This window comes from Amblyomma americanum, chromosome 11 (assembly GCF_052857255.1).
Source record: "Amblyomma americanum isolate KBUSLIRL-KWMA chromosome 11, ASM5285725v1, whole genome shotgun sequence".
Lineage (NCBI taxonomy): Eukaryota > Metazoa > Arthropoda > Arachnida > Ixodida > Ixodidae > Amblyomma > Amblyomma americanum.
This window is the reverse complement of record NC_135507.1, coordinates 34,018,992-34,044,467: the sequence shown is the minus strand read 5'-3', so window position 1 is coordinate 34,044,467 and position 25,476 is coordinate 34,018,992. Positions and strand designations below refer to the sequence as shown.

General features: G+C 44.8%; 1 protein-coding gene across 6 annotated transcripts in view; it reads left to right on the top strand.

The window, feature by feature from the left end:
• Klp31E (kinesin-like protein 31E) overlaps window positions 1-25,476 on the top strand; it is a 92,165-nt gene that overhangs the window by 48,719 nt on the left and 17,970 nt on the right. For 3 of the 6 annotated variants that reach the window (XR_013309902.1, XM_077643748.1, XM_077643749.1), the window contains exons 3-25: window positions 669-711; window positions 2,104-2,286; window positions 2,462-2,518; window positions 2,619-2,708; window positions 3,749-3,877; window positions 4,218-4,412; window positions 5,246-5,361; window positions 5,549-5,744; window positions 6,709-6,968; window positions 8,882-9,109; window positions 9,748-9,854; window positions 10,738-10,926; window positions 13,752-13,957; window positions 14,984-15,233; window positions 16,084-16,151; window positions 16,231-16,299; window positions 16,664-16,735; window positions 17,560-17,781; window positions 18,554-18,713; window positions 19,844-19,883; window positions 21,677-21,731; window positions 23,400-23,665; window positions 24,899-25,042. Coding sequence is in view for 4 of the 6 variants with exons in the window: in XM_077643748.1 (XP_077499874.1) it covers window positions 669-711; window positions 2,104-2,286; window positions 2,462-2,518; window positions 2,619-2,708; window positions 3,749-3,877; window positions 4,218-4,412; window positions 5,246-5,361; window positions 5,549-5,744; window positions 6,709-6,968; window positions 8,882-9,109; window positions 9,748-9,854; window positions 10,738-10,926; window positions 13,752-13,957; window positions 14,984-15,233; window positions 16,084-16,151; window positions 16,231-16,299; window positions 16,664-16,735; window positions 17,560-17,781; window positions 18,554-18,713; window positions 19,844-19,883; window positions 21,677-21,731; window positions 23,400-23,665; window positions 24,899-25,042 (3,345 nt within the window). In the remaining 2 variants the exon portion in view is untranslated. The remainder of the gene's footprint in view (window positions 1-668; window positions 712-2,103; window positions 2,287-2,461; window positions 2,519-2,618; window positions 2,709-3,748; window positions 3,878-4,217; window positions 4,413-5,245; window positions 5,362-5,548; window positions 5,745-6,708; window positions 6,969-8,881; window positions 9,110-9,747; window positions 9,855-10,737; window positions 10,927-13,751; window positions 13,958-14,983; window positions 15,234-16,083; window positions 16,152-16,230; window positions 16,300-16,663; window positions 16,736-17,559; window positions 17,782-18,553; window positions 18,714-19,843; window positions 19,884-21,676; window positions 21,732-23,399; window positions 23,666-24,898; window positions 25,043-25,476) is intronic. The other 3 variants (XR_013309903.1, XM_077643751.1, XM_077643750.1) reach the window with 1 other exon arrangement.

The following is a 25,476-nucleotide window of genomic DNA, read 5'->3' as shown; positions in this document are numbered from 1 at the left end:
TTTTCTTTGCTTTCATATATTGGGCAGGGAAGAATGGAAGCCTAGACACGCAGGGATTCCTTGGCAACTTCTGAAAACCTTGGGGGTTCCCAGAGGCCGAAAAGATTGAGAACCCTTAAAGTAATGTTCAGAATACATGACACTATATTGTTTTTGTTGTGAATGTTTTCTCACTTGTCCTCAGTCGGAATTGCTCTTCTTTATGAATGTGGTATTTTCATATGTCTAAATTTTCTGCTTAACAAAAATATAGTACATGTTGCTGACATGTACTGTCGGCCACAAAAGGTTGCGGGATCTGCGATCTATGGTGGAGCAAAGCAAAACTGCATTGCTGCGCCATCTGCCGTCACAGAGCATGGTGTAGAGGCTAACTCGCAGTACTGCCGCACCAGGCGTGTCGTAAGCCTCGACACCACGCTTTTTGATGGCAGATGGCACAGCAATGCAGTTTTGCTTCGCTCCGGCATGCATCGCAGATCCCACAAACATTTGTGGCCGACAGTACACTTGTCAACATTGCAAAAAGGCCATGTGGTCTTTACAATGTGTGTACATTACAAAAAATTGCCCATTTTTATTCTGGGGTAGGCGCATGCAGCCTTTTGTGCCACATCATGTAAATGGCAATCATCTGATGACATATTTGTTGAATGTTTCACTTCCAGGTGTTTCGAAGGGTACAACGCCACAGTCCTCGCCTATGGCCAGGTAACCAGTTTGATGATATCTCCTGATGTTTTGTTACTAAGGCCTGCAATTTCTCTTTTTGAGATAGGCTGAGTAATGGAACTCCCAATGTGTTTGTGCAAAAGGGAGAATGAGCATCCAGGAGAGTTGGGAGCCTTTCAGATAAAGGGGAAAACTGCAAAAAAGGTATTGAGGAGTTTATTAGGGTATATATATAGAACAAGCTAAGTTCTTAAAAGCAGAAAAAACTTGGCGGAAATATCATGTCAGTGAGGGAAAGTAATGGAGCAATTGAGTAGGTGACTGATGGGAGCCATATGCACAACTGCTGCTTGTTATGTGCAGTTCCCTACAAATTGAGCAACAGTGGCTGATATCTCCTTTTACTGCAAGTTCGAAAGTAAAGGGAGACAGGTTTTACGGAGGTGCTGAATTTCCTTTCCTTTTATATGGTCCCAAGAAGCGACAAAAGGTTTGCAAAGCAGTCAACGACCAGCCTGGACTGTGCCAGCATTTAGGCACTTGCCAATATGATTCCTAGTTTTAGCATTCTGCCTTCTTTTCCAACCCTCTTTACTGTGTATTCTGAAGAGTGGTTATCTTGCCTCCTAGTTAAAACAATATACCAAACCAGAAGATATTTCTGCCATAGTTGACAGCTCTTGTAACTCCCTGTGTCACAAGGTCTGCAGCTTACGCTTAACGAATGCTTAACAGATAACCAAAGTGCAGATGTGCGCAGTGCCACTGGAGCGACTGCAATCAGGTGCTGATGCTGAGCATATTCATCTTTTGCTGTGAAAAACACAGTAGGGACAATGAATGTGTTCCTGTGTCCCCTATTCCTGATTCGTATCTGTGGTCCCATTTGCCTTGTTAACAGAAAAATGCATTGCTATCTAGGCAAAGCTGTCAGTCATGTATTAGGACTTTAATCTGTTTATCTTGATATTCACCTGTATTGAAGCCAGTGCAGAAGTTGCACAGAAATAACTGTTTAGTGAAATAAAATTTGAACTGTCTGAACATTGCATAGAGACAGGAGCATGTTAATGTGCTTTGTTAATGGGCTTCCCTTGGTGTGAGTTAAACCAGTTTTTTTTGGAAGCATACCGTGAGTAGAGCTGACCCATCCATTAATTTAAGAGCAGCTTTAACTGCTTATGTATAACAGATGAATATCTAAGTTGCAACTATCATATTCCTTGAAGAGGTTGCTTGACCACTGGGTCAGTATGGTCTTGATGTGGGCACATTCAAGTCTCATTTTCGTTTAATTCAAAATGTCTCTTTTTCAAGCATTGCTGCATTTCAATGTAACCGTTGAAGTGGGCATTCTGAAAGAGGCAGCTACCTTGCTCTGTAGCTCCCGTCTTTACAACGGACTCTGCCATCTGGGTCTTCCGCTTGCAGACTGGCTCGGGCAAGACGTACACGATGGGAACCGGCTACGACCTCCACGTGAACGCCCACGAGCAGGGGATCATTCCACGGGCAGTGGAGCACCTCTTCCAGGGTATCGCCAGTCGGCAGCAGGAAGCGCGAGACCAGGGGAAGCCTCCACCAGATTTCAAGGTCAACGTGCAGTTTATGGAGGTGTGTATTTTTTTTTTATTCTGGTCGTGAGTACGCAGTCATGCTCCATTCATCAGCCTAGCTGTCACTGACTACATTAATTTGCAAGAATTTTGGCTTCTTCATTGGAAATGGTTAACGCACAAACACAAAGGGTGCTGTCAGAACATTCGAGCAACTTCCTTTTTTCTCGCAGCTGTACAACGAGGAAATTTTTGACCTCCTGAGCTCTGGGAAAGACGTGCATGAACCGGTAAGTTGCAGTAGCGTCGTGACATATTTTTCGACCTCGCAAATTTGAGCCTGTCAATTGCAGTGCGGTGCATTTTTTTCTTTGTTATTATGACATTCAGGGCAGGAGGTCCGTGAAAATCCACGAAGATGCAAAGGGCGAGATCTACACTGTTGGCGTGGCGGCAAAGGCTGTACAGAACGTAGATCAGGTGGGCTGCTTGCTTTCTGCTGCGCTAAGCAAAGGATTGAGCTGACAGCGTGATTTGCAGTGGTTTAGGGTTAACACATTGCTTCAGTGGTTGGTCTGCTGTGCCGAGGTGTACCCAAGATGAAATGGATTTCTGCTAAAGGAAGTAATATCATAATCATCTATAATCATGACTGAAAGCTTTGCAGTTGCTGTAAGCATTGCTGAAGTTTTTCCCAAAACATTTTCACCAAAAAAAAAAATCTGATGACTTGATTCAGCTTTCGTTGCAGTTGAGAGAATCCCGAGCTGCCAGCTTTTTTTTTTTTTTAAGGGGGCCTTGCCATTCTGATGCAAATGTGCGTTCTCCTTGCTTTCTTCTGCATGGTTCTGTGTGCCGGAAATGCGTGCTCATCACGAACTGCTTGTTGTTTGCCTGTTCAAGCCTCCTTACATGGACTCTGCCACTTTTGAGGCGGCTCCAATGTTACCACATAACATCTGTGAAGGAGGCCGTGGAAGGCCGTACTATTTTGGACATATTCTGCTATAGTGGACATGCAGCACAGCATGACAGAACTGCGAAAAATAGTCATTGCCACGCAGTTTTCGCTCTAAAGCAGACAACCATTGCCTGTTTTTTTCACCAGTTAAATTTTCTGGGGTGTGGAAGGGTTTTTTTTTGTTTTTATTAGCCATTCGATAGTTATACCGCTGAATAAATCAAATGTTTGTTCCACTTCCTCAAGGTCTACTCTATTGGAGAAACCAGCGCATTATTGATAAATTTTTTTTAACCACACAGTGCTTGTTCGAGCTAGGCTACTGGTTGAGAAAAATAACTATGCCTTTCATTTTGTATTGTGCTCACGCATTCAGCTAAGTTCCATTAGAGAAGTAATCTCAAAATATTATTTGATGCATAGATATCCATAAAGAAAATCATATTTAGCCTTGGCTCACATTAAAGTGCACTTCTAATAATTCAAACAAAAAAATCCCTGCTCCCTTGAAGTCTTTGAATTAATCTACTTTCTACTTGCACATGGGGGTTGTGCGCAGGTCATGAAGTGCCTTGAATCTGGAGCCCTGTCGCGAACAACGGCTAGCACCCAAATGAATGTGCAGTCATCCAGGTCACATGCAATCTTCACCCTGCACATCAAGCAGCAACGGGTTGTCCAGCTAAATGTGAGTGTGCTTTTTCAACCTGTCTGGCTGCAAAGATGTGCTATATGCCTTTGTTGCTACCTTTTCTTCGGTGACTACCCACCTTTAACCTGATGAGCTGTTGGTGTGAAATAAAAGGGAACACGGTGTGCTACACATTTGAATCCAGAAGCTTTCATGCCTGACAGACTCCAGCTAGCGCATGCTTTTGCAGACTGGAAAGCATCTTTAACAATGTCTACAATCTCTAAGAAAGCAACATTGTCTGTATACCTATTGGCATGCCTCACCAGGTGCTTTTCTTTGCTTCTGCCTGTCCGTGCTTGTGCGAGTCATTCCTGCACTGCCTTGTCTCATCCAGTTGGATGGAGTTGACGGCGACGAGGACAACACCATCACCGAGGTCAACGGTGAAGAAGAGGGATCGGCCATGAGTGAATTTGAAACGCTCACTGCCAAGTTTCACTTTGTTGACCTGGCCGGATCGGAGAGGCTAAAACGCACGGGCGCCACTGGGGACAGGGCCAAGGAAGGCATATCCATAAATTGCGGCCTTGTAAGTGTTTTTGGTCATTTGACTGGTTATTTAATAAGCTGTTTCCATATATTCGCGGCAAACTTGTGTTATCAATTAATTCTGATAATTAATCATTTCCTGCATGTCCGCATCATGCTGGGTGGCTCACTGTCTAGGCCATTTGATTGCTAAGCTAAACGGTGCAGGTTTGATGTTGACCATAGTAGCTGCATTTCAATGTCGTGGGTGCGGATCCCACCGGCGGCATGTGGTTTTTTTCTTCTGCTTTCTAATCAATTTTCTTTAAAATATTTGCCCTATTAATCTCCCGTTGATGAACATCGCAAATTTAAAAAAAACCCTATCCTCCTTGGTTTCAGTGACTGTTGGCTTCCGTCTTGTCTGTTTTCATTCTAAGCTTTTTTTTTTATGATCTATGGTCTTGAAGTTGCACATTTTAAGCAAACAACTTAACATGTTAAATTACGGACCATATATTGGTTCCCAATTTAGAACTTATGTTTCACAGATTACAGGAGGCTTCATTGGTGACGAGAAGCTGTGGTGCATGGATAATTAAAACTTGCTTGGCTCTTAGCATTGCACATTATATAGGTAGTTGCATTAAGGCTAGATATTTTTACCCATGCAGTACAACTGCTTTCAAGTTATGCACCATAGCATATACATACTGAAGTTTTCCAAATCTTATTTTTTTTTTATCAAACATGAGGTTCGGCACACCCAAGACTTGCAGCTTCACTTACTTCGGACTCTTTTGTTTAACTGTACAACATAGTTAGTAAAATGCCAATAAACCACTGCATCTCTCCATTTCCATCTTTTGTTTCTTTTGTCGTCTCTCGCCATAGCTTGCTCTTGGCAACGTCATCTCGGCCCTGGGGGACGCATCCAGGAGGGTGTCGCATGTCCCATACCGAGACTCCAAGCTGACTAGGCTACTTCAGGATTCGCTAGGAGGAAACAGGTTTGTGCATTACATTTTCTTGTGGCACAACTGTTCTGAACATGGTAAAAGGCTTGGATCTTTCCAAGCTTGCAACACGTTACCAGGCTCACTGGTCGGACTGCTTTCTTCTTGCTCATTGCTGTATGGCACACACGTTTTTCTGACATGCATGCATCGTGTGACGCTGTGTGGTCACTCTTTCCAGCCGAACCCTGATGATCGCCTGCGTCTCCCCATGCGACCGAGATTTCATGGAGACGCTGAATACCCTCAAATATGCCAATCGAGCCAAGAACATCAAGAACAGGATCACGGTGAACCAGGACAAGTCAAGCCAGACAATCGCTGCCCTGAGGCACGAGATCCAGGAGCTGAAGTTGGAGCTCATGGAGTACAAACAGGTAAAGGTTTTGCTCTTCATTTTCTTCGCTACGCAAGGCTCAGAAGTGGTTGAAGCCTGGTGTCATTCTTGTTTGTGTTCTGTTCCATTGCAATTTCATGCTTGTCTGCAGTCCTGCAAATTAAATTTAAAGTTTCTATTACAGCTTGATGTTTGAAATTGTCTTTTTTATTTCTTTCACCTTTTCGCAGGTGGCCTCGGATATGGCTCGATAAACAGTCTGAATACTGGCTATATTAGTATAACCCCAGCTGCCTATCTGAAAACTTGATATCAGCAGTAAAAATGTGCAGATTTGCCTTTCTTAGCGAGCGCAATCAGTTTTCCTCTTGTGAACGTGAAAGCCAGAATTTCAATGCCAAGCCACACTACTGTATTCTTTAATGCGAGTGTTTCGATATTGTTTATTTACGTCGTCTCTATCTCTTCTCAGTCTTGGATATCCTGCCCTGAGCCTCTCGCGTGTCTACTTTCAGCGCAGACAAATTTTCAGCAGACATTCCCTGTAGTTGTGATCAAGAGGGGAAAAAAAAACAAGTTTCCTACACATACATTCATTATCAGAAGTTTATGACACATGACTGTGGCAAGGAAATTTATTTCTTGCATGCAAGACGTGCCTAACTATTTGAGGTTGCCTGCAAAGACAGCGATAAAATTTTTGCTGTGTTACATAAACTATGTTACATGAACTATGTTACATGAACTATGTTACATGAACTATGTTACATGTAACACGATTCATGTAGCACAGTGTTCATGTAGCACTGTGTTCATGTAGCACTGTGTTTATGTAGCACTGTGTTTATGTAGCACTGTGTTTATGTAGCACTGTGTTTATGTAGCACTGTGTTTATGTAGCACTGTGTTCATGTAACACTGTGTTACATGAACTTTTAACTGTGGGAGAGTGCCTTGCTCACTGATGTCCCCATTCGGCCTGGCCTGTGTTTCCCCTGTTGCAGGGCAAGCGTCTGGTTGGAGAAGATGGCACGGAGCAAGTGAACGACATGTTCTACGAGAACACCATGCTCCAGACAGAGAACAACAATTTCCGCACACGCATCAAGGCCCTGCAGGAAACGGTGGAGCGGCTGACAGTCAAGAACACAGAGTTGCTGGCCGAGCAGGCAGCCAGCTCGTGGGTTGGCCGCGGGGACTCGGACACCAGGGACGACGTCAAAAATCTCATTCAGGGCTACCTCAAAGAGGTTGAAGAGCTCAGGTATGCTGTGCAGGTTTGCGTGCTATTCCTGTGGCAAAGGGAGAGACCTCGAACCTTGGAGCTATAGTATGCAGAAAGGGATATCACTTTGTTAAAGGAAGGAAGGATGAATGGTGAAAGAAAAAAAATTCACTGGCTCATACACTCCCGTGGCCTGATAGCATCACAGGATATTTGAATCTGAGCTGTTTTGTCTGACCAGTTTGGTACTTCCCGTTGAGTCCATGAATTGAAATTAAGTGCTCTGAATGGGCCAAAACTCTGAAGTTAGCGGACTGTCGTGGTGCCTGTGGGCAGAAGCGTAAACTCTTTTTAAGTTACAAACTCCGAGATGGCTGACAAATGAACTAGTGCCTGGCAACAAAATCTATGAAACAGGTGCAGTATCAAAAATTTCACCCGTTTGGATGATAATGAAGTCAAATGGAAACAGCCTTTATTGGCTGCTTCCAGATGCCATCAAAAATGGGTAGGCATTTTGATTATTTTATTACTACTTTCGAAGTGTGTTGAAAATAATGTTTATAACCATGTGTTTTGCTGCTGCTGCTCTAAGTAAGGGAAGCTTGGGAAGCTTGTATATTTTGTGCCACCATGTAGCCACTGCTACTGCTTATGCATGTTATTTAGCCACAATATTGTTTTTTTTAACCTCGGGCTCACACCCAAAGGCTTACGGCTACTAGTGCTCAAAGGTGCCTATTGCAACGGAATCGCTTGCTGCTATACGTTTCTGGTTGCTGCTAATATCACAAGTTACCCAATATAGGCACGCTTTGAGCTGACCTTACAAAGGGCACAAGATTTGTTTGATACAGCCTTGTCAAAAGTTCAGCACAAGTCCAACGCAACAAGGTTTGCTTTTGAGTAGTGCTGTCTGGCACTTATGGGTAAGGCCGCTAATTTTCTGTAACAGAAAATTTAAAATTCCATGTATTTATATAAAAAAATTTCTATAAGGAACTTAATACAAATGGAGAAAATACTTATTTTTTAAATAAGCGCCACTTGCTCCAAATGTACGTTCATTGACATCAAAGGTGGCTGTTGCAATTCAGTGCCTGATAGTACTTCGTGTTTTCTTCACTCGAACATTACCACTTATTCAATAAATGCCAACTCAGTGACTAATCTCAATGGTGCTGCCTCTGCGCACAATAGCACACCTGCTGTGATAACCCTTCCCACAAGTTGCATGCAGCCCTACATGATTGGCAGGTGCTGTGCTGCTTTGTTCATCATTCTTTTGTTCTTCAAACTTTCGTTCTTAGATGGCTCAGTATTGCAACAAGAGCAGGCCTCCAGAATGGATGTTGAGCGTTGTTCTAATCTAAACCAGTTTTCTGCCACTACTGCTAAAATTAATTTCAAGACTCCAGTACTGTGACTGTTCCCAAAGAAGGGTGTGAATGCATTGTTGCGAGAGCCGCCATGCTTGACGTGCTAGCTTACTCAAGCAGATGGGGTAGTGAGCATGATGAGGCATCAGCAGAACTTCATTCTTTATTAGATTTTAACTTTCAGGATAATTATGGTGATTTAATCATTTTGTTCCTGCTGATGTTTGCAACGGAAATGTTGTATCTGAAAGGGAGGTTTGGAACTTAAGGCTTGCAGTCGAGGTTTGCAACAACTGCAAACCTACGCTCTTAGTTTAAACTTTGAGGCCTCAAGACTTTTGACCAAAGCTGGACATAAGCATTACGGAGAGCACTGCTTTATTTACGCTGCTTAGTAATGCTGCATGATTTTAAATCCTTGGGCATTGGTGCACAGCTGCAACACTAGATACTTGTTTTCCTTATTTTGGTTTGCGCACTGCCTTACTGCAATTTCTGAGGGTCGTTTGACAAAACTGTCTTGCTGCAGACGTATGGCTCACAGGGTGGTTGCAACGCTGTCATTGTGTGCAGGACCAAGCTTATGGAGTCTGAAGAAGTGTGCGCCCAACAGCGCAAGCAGCTCCAGCGGTACCAGACCCGCCTCTCAATGTCTCCGGGTGCAACAGTCGCCGTGAGTGGCGCCTACGATATTAGCGGCGACGTTGAGGAGACCAGCGTCGAGGACGTCCTTGCGGAAGCCAAGAAGGACGTGGAGAACCTCAAGCGCAAGACCAAGCACCTGTCGTCTAAGGCCAGCAAGTACGTATTATTCCACCTGCAGGTGTGTGTGGTAGAGTGACATTGGCCAGCTTTGCCCCTAGTTCATATTCCGCTTTAGATTATACAAAAAAATTAATGTGGATTAGCCCAGCTAATCCAGGATATACAAAGCGAAAGCGTTATTGAAGTCTCCATGGACCCACGGAGCCAGTTGTGCGCCTTTCCTTTCGTGAAAATGAATGGTCTTTGCAATGAACTCTATGAACGCCGCTGTTGGCTCACTTGTTTTGTTTGGTTTTTGAGGAAAGGAAATGGCACAGTAACCATCTCCCTGTAAAGGAAGGGATAAAGGAGGGAGAGAAAGAGAAAATTGAAATTTGGATGGGGCAGTAGTTGCTAGGGAGCGAGAGAGAGAGAGAAATATGACTCATAGCGCGTGGCACTGGCCACCTGCGCTACGTGCAGTGGTCAGCAGCAGCAGCGAAAGGTCAGGCGTCAGGCGACTGAGTTGGCGGCGGCCACCTGCGCGGTGTGTGACGTCACTCGTGCTCCAGACATATGCCGGCTCGCGCGAAGAGCGGTGTTGACTAGCAATGAAGCTTTTCGCTTCAAAACAGCCGCAGCAAAACAGGGGTGCAGCTATGTATGTATATATTGTCTGTTTTTGTTTTACTCAGAGAGGAAGAGGATGACGAAAAGAAGTCTGATGCCGATGAGGACACTGCAGAGATCAGTGGCAACAACGAGAGCTCTGAATCGGAAGCTGAAGAGCTGGAAGAAGATGGTGAGTGTGCAGTTCTTTCAGCTGCCATTTCCAAGCCTGCATTCATTCTCTTGAAGCAACGTCTCGTAATAAAGGTAGCCGTTTAACAAGTGGTATTCGTGAATGGCACAGTAAGGTTGACCTTTTCTCTAGTTTGGATTGTCGCAGCGTCGTTCGAACTAAAAACTTCTGGTTTTTAACTGCTAATATAAACTGGTACAGCAGCATACTTCCACACTGACTGAAGGTTTATTTATTATTCCACATCACTTAAAATTACTTAGTTTGTTTCACTTCCAATGGTATGGTTTCTTTGATCCACTCCTTCACTTTCATGTTCTTCGTTTCTTGAAAATTACTTTCTGGCTTTCCTGTTCAACCATATTATTTATCTTGTGGTGTAGTTTTCCATTGAATTTAGGGCCAAGAGAGAGAAACTGCAGTCTTGTCCCACCTCACTCTACGCATGATCACAGCCGTGGAGTAACGAAAGGGCAACTAAAGCCTGCTCCACCATGGCAGATTCCTAATGTTGAATATATAGTATGACAACTTTGCTGTGAAAACGCATCTCCTTATGTTACTTTACTGATCCCATCTTTCTGTAGATTTGTGGTCACATAGCTCACACTGGCCCAATTTGGTACCTCATTATCAGTGTAATGGAAGAAATTCCGTGGACTCTTTGATGCCCTTACAAGCAGTATTTCCTTAGAGAAGCTTCTCTGCGCACTGATTTGAAGTGAAGTGTGCAACACAAAGTGGCCGCTTAGTTTTCTGCCTCTGGCAGAAGGTGGATCATTTGCCGTCTTCTAAGAGGAAGCTTTTGATTTATATCTGTACTATCCCTTTTTATTTTGGTTCACTTAACTGTCCATTTGTCGTGTGTTGTGTATTCTTGCAGAGACAATAGGCAAGGACCTGGCAAATCTCACCACCGAGATCTCGTTCAAGCAGAAGCTGATCGACCAGCTGGAGCAGAGCCAGCGCAGGCTGCAGACCATGCGCATGCACTACGAAGAGAAACTGATGCAACTCCAACAGAAGATCCGTGAGACGGAAGTCGAACGAGACCGCATCCTCGCCAACATGAGTGAGTTGCGATGGAGGGGTTGGAACTTTTGCTTTGACCAGACATCAGAGACTTTTAGCTGAGCGCATTTATGTTCCGCTCTGGTAGTTCCCCAGCGGAGCACCAGCAGAATGTACGGCGAGTAAAGAGTTTTAGCGCAGCGTCTCAAATGCCCGAATGAGCGTAGTAGTGCGAAGCGCAGTGCAGCCCCACCTATTGGTGAAAAGCGAAGTTACGCTGAAACGAATATGAATCGCGCTTGCTGTTACTGTACTAAAATTGCTAAATGAAGGCATTATTTGTGTTTCTCGTATATACTTAAACATTATTGGTCCTTACAATCCAATTTAAAGAAGTATGTTGTGATAAAAAAAACGTTTGGGTTTGTGATGGTCATGTCAAGCCGAAGCCCCACGCCGCAAGCTCACCCACTCGAGCTCGTCCCACAATGGCGTTGTCGCAGCCATTTCCCGCAGAAGGCAAAGATCTTCTTGCGTGCTAAAACATTTGCGCGGCTTCTTTGATTGCAGGCGTGCTTGCACCGCGTCCGTGCTCGATGACGCCGACGCGGCAACATTCGCACTGGAGGCCACCATGTTAGTCCTCGATGACGCTCACTCGCTGGGCACTCTCCGCTGGGAAGACCTGATGAGCGGGCGAACGGGGAGCGCCGCAAACCCACTGGCCGCCTGAGCATTCTGCGCATGCAAACTGGCGCCCTCTCTCGTCCGCTGGCCCGCTCTGCTAAAAGTCTCTATTGTGAGCGCATCAAGAAGGCTTTTGCTAGCTGGCAACGCATATTTTGATCTTAACAGCTCGGGAGGCTACAGATATAAAGTGCAGGGCAAGCACCAACCAGTGCCTCTTATATCAGGCTGGAGCTCTGAGGCGCTCGTTCCTGTGTTCCATGTCGTAGTCATCAGCGTCGGCGCCGATGACTACGACACGGGTGGAGCGTGTAGGCGTGACAGGTGGCATGCTGGCAGGTAGTAGCAGAGTAAAACGCTACGTGCCACGGCGAGAGTGGAAGAATGGACAATCGGAAGGTGGTTGCCACAGGAAGGTCCCGAAGGGTGGCAGTTAGATAAGCACAATACTCTTCTGAAGGGCTGCGCTCAAACTTCGCACTTCCAACTATCGTAATCATCTGTCCACTTTTTTTTTTTTCGATGCCTGTCGGATCATCTGCCTTCCAATGGGAGCAGCGTGGTCACCTCATTCACCAGTTATTCGCGATGTAGGAGCTTGCATTACGTCAACCTGAAGTCTTCACAACGCAACAGAGTTTGATTGCTGCCCGTCAGGCCATGTGCTTTCTAATGGGAGTAGTGTAGGTGCCTCATTTAGTTACCAGTTATTCACAATGTGCCATGTTTCAGCTGGAGCCCCATGTGTTAAGTCGCCCAGGCTGCAGCACTGCGCATACTTCCCAGAGCCTCCACGACATGGCACAGTCTGGCAGGAACCTACATGACCAGCAGGAGCTGGGATAGGCAGAAAAGGTAGTGAGCTGGGAAGGGCAGGAGAGGTGCAAGAAATGGCTTGATTATAGTGAAGGGTGTCGGGCAGGAAGACATGATCTCTCCAGTGCTATTCACTGCCTGTTTACAAGAGGTATTCAGACGCATGGATTGGGAACATTTGGGAATAAAGAGTGTCGTCTCTTGTTTCTTCCACTTATCCTGTGTATCGCACTGCTTTAGGATTAATGCCATGGAGATTACCTCAGTACTCTACATATTCTTTTTCCTTTCTTTGTTATAGTTCTCTCAGATCATGAGTGGCAGTTTACCAATTTCCCTCAAGAGGAAAGTGTACAACAGCTTAATCTTACCGGTAATCACCTACGGGACAGAAACGTGGAGGCTAACGAAAAGGGTTCAGCTTAAGTTAAGGACAACGCAGTGAGCTATGGAAAGGAAAATGATAGGTGTAACGTTAAGAGAGCAGAAGCGGGCAGAGTGGGTGAGGGAATTAACGCGGGTTAATGACATCCTAGTCGAAATCAAGAAGAAATGGCTTGGGCAGGTCATGTAATGCGAAGTCAAGATAACTGCTGGTCCTTAAGGGTAACGGAGTGGATTCCAAGAGAAGGCAAGTATCGCAGGGGGCAGCAGAAAGTTAAATGGATAGATGAGATTAAGAAGTTCGCAAGGATAATGTGGCCACAGCTGACACAAGACAAGGTTAATCAGAGGGATAAGGAAGAGGCCTTTGTCCTTCATTGGACATAGTCAGGCGGATGATGTTGGTGATTAATGTTCAGGCGATACGACATACAACAGGCATTGATAATGCGGGATCATTGCACCGACTACCAACCAACATTTATTTTACACACAGAGAAATATAACTAGTCCGATGGAAAATTTTGAGGGGCGTGCAAAACCATCATTGTATGCTTGGTTTTTTTTATGTCAAGTGTTTTGAAGGATTCCTCGTCTTCCCCTTAAATTTCATTGTGTAAGAAATCAGCCTGTTGATGGTCGGTGTATGTACTGTGTTTTTCATTTTTTCGCCCATAATTTCATCCTGTAAAGGCTTGACTTTGACCCTATAACCTTCGCTGTCAACCACAAAAAAATTCTGCCAAGAACAGCAGCTTTCGTTTTTCCATGCAATCCTTGCAGAGGCCTAGCTGTTCATCACCTTATCCAATAAACATTTCTCTGTATTTTCCGCATGCGAGGTCTTTTCCCAATATTTGTTGTGACTAGCACAAAGAATGCACTGACGTAACACTTGGAAATGAATACCAAGTAGCCCAGCTGCTCATGTTACTTGCTGCGAGCTGGTGTGAAGTGCTTAAGAGAACTGACATGCAACCGCTCTGTGCATCTGTGCAGGCTCTGCAGGCACATCGAAAGATTCCGAGGAGAAAGTTCGCAAGATCAAGAACGATTTCGAGCGCAAGCTGAGCCACCTGCAGGGGGAATTGAAGAAAATGCAGTCGGCTAAGCGCGAGCATGCACAGCTCATGAAGAACCAGGCCGAGTACGAGCGGCAGGTCCGCAAGCTCAAGCAGGAGGTGGCCGACATGAAAAAGAACAAGGTCAGCACTTACACAGCTGGCTACTGGTGAATTCACCTCATTTTGCCCAGCTTTACACTTGAGAACAGGCAGGGTGGATTCAGTCCCCACTGCTGCCAGGTGTGGATAGGTTTTCAGTGGGTACAAGCGTTCCCCTGACCTGGTGCTTTACTTCTCTGCAGTGAAATGCGTGAAAAAATTGATATTGGCCCCACCTTAAGTTGAACAAACACTACCTGTGAGGCTATTTGGCCAAGCTGCCCTTGCTCCATTATGTCAACTGAGCCTCGGAAAACACAGAATAGGTTATTTGAGAAATCCAGAAATATGTAGGTCATTTTGAGTAAAGGTGTAGCGGTGTTGGTGTGCAGCAGAGCATGGCCTCAGTACAAAGTTGTACTTGTTTGGAAGTTGGCGGTTCGATAAAAAGGTCTTGCCAATGGTTTTTTGTTTCATCCCTAAACCAGAATAACAGACTTCAGCTCTCCATGTGAAAGCGAAAGTTTAAATCGATAGACAGCTTACAGGAGGGTTGTTGGTAGTGTGCGATAGTGTTTTATTAAAAATTTATTTAGGGAACTGTTTTTTTTTTGTTCATAGCTGCACATGTGAACATACATACAATAGCTAGGACTCCAGTGATGGGATCCCAAGTAATTGTTCGTCTACAAGTCTTCAAAAGAAACCTTTTCTTGATAGTCGCATAGCTACAGTCAGCCAAGTCAGTTTCCGTATGCACAAATAAGTGCTGCTTTCTGTAGGAAGGAAACGGTGCTTCTGCTGAATTTACCGCTCTTGACAATAGTACAACAGTTTGTGATGGTTGCCTAGAAGGACTGCCTGGCTTTGAAACTGAAATGAGCTGAAGCTCGTGTAAAATGAGCAAGTCGTTTAACACACCAACGAGGGCATCAAGACATAAAGCAGTACATAAAGCAGTAAGTCTGTGGCTCTGTCTGGTCGAGGTAGACAGTAGCACCTGACTGCAGTGCCTGTACATTTGGCACAGTCTTCCGAAGCCCATTTCTTTTTTTTTTGGTTATGTAGGTGGCGCTGGTGACCAAGATGAAGGAAGAGAGCAGGAGGCACCAGGAAGCGGAGAAGCGCCGCAACCGACAGATGGCACAGATGCTCAAGGAGAGCAGGCAGCAGGAGAACCGCATCCGGTCCCTCGAGGCCCAGAACCGGACCAAAGAGACAGTACTCAAGCGACGGCATGAGGAGATGGCTGCACTGCGCCGCCTGGCACGACCCATGTCTCAGCGCGTCGCGGGACGTGTGGCCGCGCAAAACCAAGGTGAAACTGCATGAACTTCAAAGATGCGTTTAGTGGAGGTGGCATGGCTTCGGGGACCTTTAAAACCTCCGGCCAAGTTGCTGCGTGGAGCTTCATTAGATCCAGGTTTAAGCGTGCTAGAATTCCAGATGGTAAAACTCATGACCTGCGTAGGGGACGGTGTCTGTATAATAATCGGTATGCAGCTTGTCTTTTTGTTCTTCCTTCATCACGTAATGCCAGCTTAATGCCTTTTCAAGTGGAGCTTGAGAATGTGGCTTTTCAGGCAAAGTCTGGAATGTTCCCACAATTTTTCTTAACTGCACTGACAGAATTGCACGTGAAAAATGTTAACCACACAACAGCATTTCTTGATGTGGATATTGTCATTAGAACACCAGTAATAAACTGAGGGTAAATCGATTTCATACATTATCACAGCGCAAAAGACTTTGTTGTTGTTGCCTTCATTTCTGTCCACATGTACAGTCGTGGAATGAATAATGTGGACCATGTTTCTGCATTCAAACTCTTCCGTCACATTGCGGAACAGGAATGTGGAAATGTCTGCTGCCTCTATGCAAAAGGGCAAAACTAAATATTACTTGCATATGCATCAAACATTTATTATTTTTCAATAAGTAGTGCATCAGCAGACTTGAACAGCTGAAGTGTGGTCCATGTTCTTCTATCCTCTGTACTTATATTAAAATTCATTGTTTAGCGCGGTTTTTGCCAGTTCTATCAATCTCTGTCGGGCTCCCTTCTGAGTCATCCTGACTGAATGTGCAACGGCAGTTTGTAGCTTCTACTGCGGCTCTGTCAAGGACTTGTTTCCTTATGCTTCTGCTTTAATTTTTTATTGTTGCAGCTCCAAGAAAGGCATTGGCCATTTCTCCGAAGGTCGCTAAGCAGAAGTGGCAGACGCTTGAGAAGAACGTAAGCTCGTCTTTCTTGCAGTATATGAGGTCACAAATTGCTAGGAAGGGGAAACAACTCTGCTTTCTTCCATGGACAGATTGACAAGCTGGTCTTGACGAAGCAAAGTGTCTACACATTGGAGAGAGATATGGAGCGCTCACTCATGGTAAGTACTTTGGCGAGGAAAAATCTCTCACCGCGTTTTTGAGCAACTGCCGAGCAACTGTCGAGCGCAGTGCACTGTTGCTGGTCTTCAGCAGCAGTGCGAGAATTTCTCTTCATATTTTTACTCATATGGTATATTTTTTATTTTGTGCACTTTATTGTGATGCCATTTTGGTATTATGGAGCCAGTAACCCTTCACGGTAAAGTTTTGCTGTTGTCATTCAAGCACCTTCTGCGCGTTTCTAAAGCATAGTTGAAACGCGTTTCAGTACGTACTGGAATAGTATTTTGACAGCTCCTTATGCTTTATGAGGAGCTGCATGCGTGTATTTGAGGCAAGCCTGAATCTTCCATCTTCCTTCAGGAACGAGAGAAACTGACACGCTACCTGGAGAAAACTGTGCGGAAACGAGACAGAGCATTGAGAGCCGGGAAAGTAAGCATTTTTTTTTTACCTTCAGGCAAATTAATTCACCTTCATACTGCCATCCGTGTGCATGATGTGGCGTCAGAATGAGTTTCCATTTGTCCACATGTAGCAAGCAGCCTACATATCCAACAGAAATGGGTAGCAATACGCAACTGTTCTACGGAGCCGCCGCGGAGGCTGAGTAGTTATGGCGCTCGGCTGCTGGCTCGAAAGACGCGGGTTCGATCCCAGCCGCGGCAGTCAAATTTCGATGGAGGCGAAATTCTAGAGGCTCGTGTATTACGCGATGTCAGTGCATGTTAAAAAACCCCAGGTGGTCAAAATTCCCGGAGCCCTTCACTACAGAGTCTCTCATAGCCCGAGTCGCTTTGGGACGTTAGACCCCCATAAACCTAAACCAAACAACTGTTCTATGTATGCCGCATCAAGGTTGGTCTTGCTAATGTTGAAACAAAGGACAGTCATGCACTCTTTGGAAGCGTTTCGTAAGCAGTACACAGTATTCAGTCGGGTACTTAATTGGGAACATGCGATTTTTTACAACTTCGGTCTTTTGTACATCTCAAGCAGAAAAAGAGAAAAGAGGACGAAAGTCTCACTAAGTGCTTGTATTCCTATCTTTCTTTGTCCCTGCTATTGTAATTCTTTTGAAATCCAAGTATAGCTTCTTGCTAGCTTGCCTAATTATCTTGCCTTTGCATTCAAGTTGTCACCACTAGTTGTCTTTGACCCTGCTGGAAAAATAACACACCAAACTGGAACAAGACACACCGAAAGAAATCTTTGCTACTGCCACTGACACTTCTGCCTTGCAACGTCCCCTTGCGCAGGACCAGCGGGACATCAGAGACCTCGAGGACCTGATTGAGAACATGCGTGCCAACCTCGACTACCTGAACGAGAACATCCGCGAGTGTCAGGCGAATATCCTGCAGGTTGAAGAGACCAAGGAGGACACGGACTGCCTCGAGGTGGACTCCATTCTCGACGGGATGGTGGACTCGAAGGCGCGCTATCTTGTCGACAAGCTGCTGCACATGGCCATCAACCAGGTGCAGTGGAATCTACTTTCACCAAGGTTGCAAACACTGGTGCAACAAGCAAGCGTGTTGCCAATGGTCAACATGGTTTGAATTGCAGTGTGCACAGCTGAGGATGCCATACATATATGTTTTGTGAGGAATGTTGGTTACAGCTTCAGCCCTTTGTTAGTGAGGTTGTTCCAATCAAGGGCAGTCCTTGAAAAGAATGGAAAGTTTTTTTTGCATTCTCTTATTTATCTGATAGATACCTCTTGTTCGTACCAGTCCGTATGTTCATGTCTGTGGAGTATAATGGGGCAGCAAATTATAATACTTTGCAATATATTGCAGCTGTGCTGTATTGCGACTCTGCAGCATGAATACGGCAAAGTGAAAATGCATTGTCCAAACTAATTGAAACATCTCATCACTAACATGCTCTCCAAGCTTCAGAGAGAAGTCCATGCTGGTTTTCCTGTAGTTTTTTCACAGCCATGTCGAAGCATGCATTGAGTTATTTCTACTTCCAGTTGCCAGGAAAAAGTCACCGGCATCCTTTTTACTGTAGTTTGCAAAATGGAAGGCTTGTTGTAGCAGTTCTAGCAGTTGATAATGTGCGGAGAACATTGCCATGTGCTGACCCACACGGAGCATTAGCTTAACCATTTTTACCATTTCACCGTGACCTTCCCCCCGTAGTTAGAACTATGCATCATTAAAAATTCCTATTACCTTCGGAGTTTAGTATTATGGGTTTTCACTATAGCACTTAAATTTGGTGCCTGCGATGCCTTCCTCCCAGAGCCTTCAAGCAGCACAGAGCAAGGCTGTGGTCCAGGAGCTGGAGGCCAGGCTGGAGCAGGTGGAGGCCAACAATGCCATTCACCAGAACCTGCTGCAGCACACAATGAACCAGATGCAGCTGGAACCGGTAGCACCTCCCAGCTGGTCCGAGGAACCGGGTAGGTGCTCTTGCACCAAGCTGTGCTTCTCGAGCCACACCGGGATGAGTTATGCTACTGCACATGCATCATCTACTGACAAAGGGGCTCCGAATCTTAGGAGGAACAAAGGTTTTCTCTGTGACCATTGCTTCATTGTAACCTAAGGCAACTTTAGCAACAGATATCGTGTTTTCTTTTACTTGATACGAGCCGCCACGTTTGCTCGGTGGTTCTGGTGCTCGGCTGCTGACCCGAAAGACGCGGGTTCAATCTCTGCCACGGCGATCATATTTCGATGGAGGCAAAATGTTAAGAGGGCAGTGTACTGTGCGATGTCGGTGCGCGTTAAAGAACCTCAATTAGTCGCAACCACCCGGAGCCCTTCACTATGGTGTCCCTCATAGCCGGAGTCACTTTGAGACGTTAAACCCCATAAACCATATCTTACTTAATGCTCCATACAGGAGCCTGTAAGGTATTCTAAATAAATAATTTAAAAGGAAGTCTGGGAAATTATCCATGGAGCAGCTTAATGTACCTTTCTTGCATTGCATAGTGCTGCCATGGTTGGGCTAGATCATGTTGAGGGTTTAGCCAGATGATGTGCAGTGTGCGGGAGATTGCGAGTGTTGCCTCATATAAATCTAAGCAAATAACTGTTACATGCCGGTTTCAATTAAGCATGCAAGGCTTGCTCTAACTTCATTCAAGGGAAATGATGCATTTTTTTGTTTTAATGTGGGTGCATATTACTTGTTCAAAATGAGGCATAACTTATGTTTCTTCAGGGACTTACTTCCAAGGCGTGTACATCTAATTGATCCTTTCATTATTTCATTGTTATTATTTATCAGCTACATTGCTAGAAGAGACTGTTAGCACCTTGAAACTATTAGTGCCATGCATTAATCTTGCATGGCTGTGCTAGTGAAAATGCCACTGTACAGGGCTTTATCTTAATGCTTGAAGGCAGACATAAAGGTGTGCCTAAATTGGGAAACTAAGCGGTGAATAAGTTCAAAGATGAAGTAGTTAGAGATGCACATAATGTGTATATAAGCGGCAGTAGCTGCTACCGTTGGGAAGGCACTGCCTGGATCACTTTGGCAATCTTCTTTTTTTTTTTACCTGCTTACCTACTATTGCAGATAGTGTCCCAAGCACAAGGTCAACTTCACCTACCGACATGTAAGTGCTGCTTGTTTTTCTTCATAGTCAAACCCTCATATAAAGAACACAGATATTGTAAATTATTGGCTATAGTGAACTGTTCCTAAGTATATTTTACTAATGCATGCAATTCTTACTTTATATATCAAACGTGGTTTGCCAAAAAACTTATATAATATATGATACTGCCGAGCTCAAAGCTGCGCATGCTCGGATGGCAGGCGGCAGGCTTTACCTGTCTACATGAGTGACTAGTGGCAGTGCAGTAGGTATTTAACTATTTACACCATGGTGGGTTATGCTTTATCTCACTTGCCAACACCGCCACAGGAGATATAGCTGCACCCCTTATGCCCCTCTCTCGTCTGTCAGTAGTGCCGGAACCAGCGGCATGGTTGGTTGTAGCCTTTGAGCAGCCATCCTGTGCTCACGTCAACTGGCACAAAGCTGGTGATAAGGGCTACAGCTTTCATCTTGGCGCCCCATTTTTCACGCAGCACCGCTGTAATGCATGCAAGCCACCCTAGCTGGCGTCTGATTTTCCGCCGCAGTGTGCTGGTGGTGCTGTGTGGGGAAGCCAACCTAATGCGTTTGGCGCTAAATTTTTTTGTGTCCTCCTCAATCACCGCGAGCGGCTTCGGAACTGCGCTAAAACTTCGGAAAAGGTCTCTCCCAGTTGGTCTTCTTTCACTGACTAAACTGCGCTATTTCTCACAAATTTTAGAGCGAGAGCTTTATTCCTCAGGGCACAACTTCCAATTTCAATGTGGATGAGACGGTGACCTTCAATGCCTCGCAAGGTCAAACCGAACTTGAACAGTGTGGTGGTATGGCCCAAGCTATGGTAGTATGGCCACTTGATCACATGACTATGACCATTGGGTACCGACCTTGACCCTTGATTTGAGACAGTGGGCGCCACATCAACAATGACCTTCAATGCCTCACAAGGTCGAACCAAACTTAACTGCATGGTGGTATGGCCCAAGCTGTGGTAGGATGACCATGTGATTATATGACTATGGCCATTGGGTACCTGACCTTGACCCTTAATTTGAGACGGTGCCACATCAACAATGACCTTCAATGCCTCACAAGGTCGAATCAAACTTAAATGCATGGTGGTATGGCCCAAGCTATGGTAGTATGACCATGTGATTATATGACTATGACCATTGGGTACCTGACCTTGACCCTTGATTTGAGACAGTGGGCGCCACATCAACAATGACCTTCAATGCCTCACAAGGTCGAACCAAACTTAACTGCGCGGTGGTATGGTCCAAGCTGTGGTAGGATGACCATGTGATCCTATGACTATGGCCATTGGGTGCCTGACATTGACCCTTGACCTTGACGTTTGATATGAGACAGTGGAGACCGTGCTTGACAGAGCTTTCGCTCTAACTAGGTTCAAGCCACGTTGAACACAAGCCATTTTTTTTTCATAAAATTTTACAGTACGAATTTGGGCTGTATCAAATTATTTTAAAAATTTTTACCTGTTCGTTATATTGCTATCAATAAACAAGTTATAATTTCTGCAGAAAAGGCTTTCATTTATGTGGGTGCATTTGGGTGTGCTCCTTAAGACAGCACTGTTGTTGCAGCCATAAGTGACCATGACCTCTTGTGTTAAAATTCAAACCCTCACTTTTCCTTTTTATATGCTATAATTTGTCGTTTGTCTCTATCATCATTAAAGCTAAGAAATACTTCAGCAATGCCTTTGTGATCCCTATGGCACAAGTGCAAAGTTAACATTTGGAAAACATGGCTGACACCACTTTCTTGCACTTCTCTTGGAACAGGTCTACCTCAGATACGCAGTCGCAGTGCACGACAGCGACTTTCTCAAAGAGCAAGGTAGGGAACAGTGCCAAGCTTGCCGCATATGCTGCTGGTGAAGCACCAGTTGTTTTGATTCCTGAACTGGAAGTAGGGCAGTTATGTGTGTTTGAAATAAGGTCGTTTCTCATTTAATGTCACTTCACATCACTTTGTGGCACACAGTGGCAATTGCCGCACATGCAAACTCTGTGCTTACTTGGAAATACAGAGCATCTGTAATGCGCCACTGTTTATGGTGCAACTTTAATAGAAAAAAGAACGCATGAGGTAACATGATTGTTGCCAAAGTGCTCAGGCTTGTGACGTTATGAACATAAAGTATGTTGTGTCTAGTGTTTACAAGACGAAAAAACATTTTGAGCATTTTTTCCAGCCTATAGATTCAAATATTCTCCGGGGCTGAAAGTATTTGAGAATTTCATTGAGCCCTGGGTACATTTTTCAGTGTGGCAAAATACAGTATATATGCATAGATGTATGTCATTGATATGTGAATATCAAATTTTTGGTTTAAAAATGCATACAAATTATAATTCGTTGCGAGTCAAATATAATACTTTTGCATAGTTCCAACTACAAGTTCAGATAGTACAACAGACAACCATAAAGAGAAATGGAACCATTGCACACATTTTTCCCATCATCATGGTAGTGTCAAAGTGCAAGCGGTAATAGCTTTACATTTGCGACGTTCGCATTTGCTGCGCCTTTGTCTCGTAAAATAAGTTAAAAATCATCATTTTTTTACGATGCTTTTGGGCCATGTAGGGCATTTAATAAGGTGGGAGAGCGAATGATGCAGCATGGGTGTAATTCCAGGAATGGTGTAGTTAAGTGAAAAAAATAATGACAGTGTGACTTAATGCTTGCATAAATGAAATGCCTGACCAACCGCAGTGTTCTGGTTGAGACGTAGCCCGCTTAGCCTGTATATGTCAGTTTCACCATGCTGCAATGACAGTGATGGTGCAGAACACTGTCGCAAACAGTAGGCGTGAAAAAGAAACTGCCACAGAGAGAGTGAGTCATGCTTTAGGTGATACAGTTGTGCAGGCTGGCTCTGAGGCTTCTTTTCCTGACATATACTTTTTTTTTCTCTTCTAGCTGTGATTCGGAACAGTTTCCCGATTCGAATAAAAAATTGCATACAGTGTAAGGGAATGCAGCCAATGTGAAATCCCCAGCGGCACACACGTGCCACAGCTTCACCTTTTCCGCTATTCTTCACAAGCCCCTTTTCCATGTTGGTCGCATCTCTTGTATATCGCAGTGATGAAAACCAGTATAGGCACTGAAAGGTAGCTATACTTAGCTTTCCGGGCATGCACTTGCGCCTTGCACTGGCAATCAATATCACCGTGAAACAAATTAGTTACCCAATGCAAAAAATGTAAAAATTTGCAATTTGTTTGGCCGTGAATTCAAATGACAACAAAATTTTTAATTTTTTAAGTGATATGTGTGTTCAAATACTCTGAATAGTGAAATGTTGTGCGAAAAAAAGCTTTTCAGATAGAAGAAAATAGCTTTTGTAAGCATTGGCATATGTGCCGCAGCAGTAGTGCTTCAGATCCAGTATCTTGAGCAGAGTTCATACAAGAGACACCAGAGCTTCAAAGAACGCTACAGTTCATAGAGATTATCTTGCATTCACATTCGCATTCCTCGTACTTGCATTCACAGGCGCGTCGTAAGACTGCCACTCCGCAAGAACTATTATATGCTTGCGCCGCACCAATGGATGCTTCGTTGCCCTCGCTGCCTGTCATGGCGGAGGATGACGCCAACAGTGACTTGGCGTCATCTGTCATGACATCATCTGTCATGACATCCTCCGTCTTCGGAGACATCTCTGACTCCATGGTAATGTCCCACCCTGACGGCGGTTGTCTGAACCTAGGAGCGGACGGCAATCTCCAGCGAGTACTCAGTGCCCCGGGGTCTCTAAAGTGAGTCAATTTCCTTTTCTTGCTTCGGCATACAAGTCTCTTTACCCTTTCTTTCTGAATTTCGGCACTGCTTTATGCAGTTCTGGAACCGTGCCTGAATTTCCTGACTAACCTTTGATTGCTCTAGCTTATTGCTTCTGCCTTGGCTTTGAGCTTGGGGCTTAAGCTGTAACGCACTTGCCTTTCTGCGTGTTTGGGTGTCGGCTGGAACGAGTGTGCTGCTTTTGTGGCTCAAATGTGCTGTTCCGATGTGGCTTTTAAGTGAGGAGGCATAGGTTCAGCTTAGTGGTTAAGGAGTACTGTACACGTACTTTACTTGACTTGCTGCCAAGGACTTTAAGATTCAACAAGGAATTGGCCATGAATGGCAAACTTTTGTTTGCAATAAATTTGTCTTGGACTACATTACTTTATCATTGGACCGAGCAGTGCCTCTCTTCCAGATAACAGCTATGTTTGTTGTCCAGAGAGGCCGAGATTTATGTTCTTGGCAAAAACTTGCTTAGTGTGAACGATTTGTTGGCATTGCACGGAAGCTGGATTATTCCATTTCCATGTTAGCGGCCACTCTTATCAAATGCTGAATTTCCTTAAAGGGACACTGAGGATAGTTTGTTCAGGATTTTCTTGCTTCTTAAAACCTGACTGCTGGATTTAAATCTGCTAGCATTTGTTCATCAGCTAGCTAAAGGTGCTTTGCTCTTAAATGCAGAGAAATTTAAAACTTGAGCGACGGGAAAGAAAATACCCCGGTGACAGTGGGGATGCTGAGTGTCCCGAGTTTGATTTATTTTGCAAAATCAGTTTCTCTTTCCGCCTTATTCATGCAATAAAAGTGCTCTGGCATGATGATGATGATGGCCATAGCAATGCAAAATGTAACTTAGTTATACGGCACGTCATTCGTTTTTTATTCTATTTAACCAAAAAAACTGCAACATCGCCATGTACTTGTGAACACAGCTGATGGTATAGGCACCTGACTTCTTTTTTTTTTCTGTTCTCTAATTTAAAAAGCCTCATTCTCCGCGACAGAAGCATTTTTGGCATTGTAATTAGTCGGTCTAGGGCGACAAATTTTTCCTCAGCGTCCCTTTGATATGTCACACGCAGCACATATGCCTAGCCCATCTTTAAGCACAGGCACACTGCCCAAACGCACGCGGCAAAGCTCGCTGAGCACCTCTCTCCTGTAAAGCTCTCATCCCTGTATCTCTGCCTCTTTGAATGCAGAGAAGCGGGCATTGATTCACTGCCGCCTCCGCGGGGTGCGCCGGGACTCCGCCGCAGCCAGCCCCCCGCCAGACGCTTGCCCCTCGAACTCTCCCCACTGCTTAGGAGAAAGTTCTCAAACTCTAACTCTAACCAGCTTCGAAAGTAGGTGGCGCTTCTCTCTGCAGGCCTCTCTATCTCATTCTTTCTCTCACTGCTCAATATCTTGCACTCTGAGCAGCCTAGTGCTATGCGGTTTTTGTGTTTCTGTGCTTTGTTGGAAGCTCTTAACCCTCAACAGCAAATGGAGACTGCAAACGGTGGTTACCCTAAAAAGTTGCAACTTTGTCCTAGCTGCATGCACAACTACTAAGGACATTTGTGAGCATGACTCTGTGCATTTCAAACTTGTTTCCTGCTTTCCCTCGAGCTAGCTCACGCTTTTGCTGACAGAAGTGCAGCAGCTTGGTTTCTTTTGTCGAGGCACGTGCAGATACTGCATGCAACCTGTACCTGTACAACCGGGGAAGTTTGTGTGCGTCATTTCCAGGCGTCTTCCCCATTTACTGCATGTGCTGAAATGCCATTAGCTGCCTCGC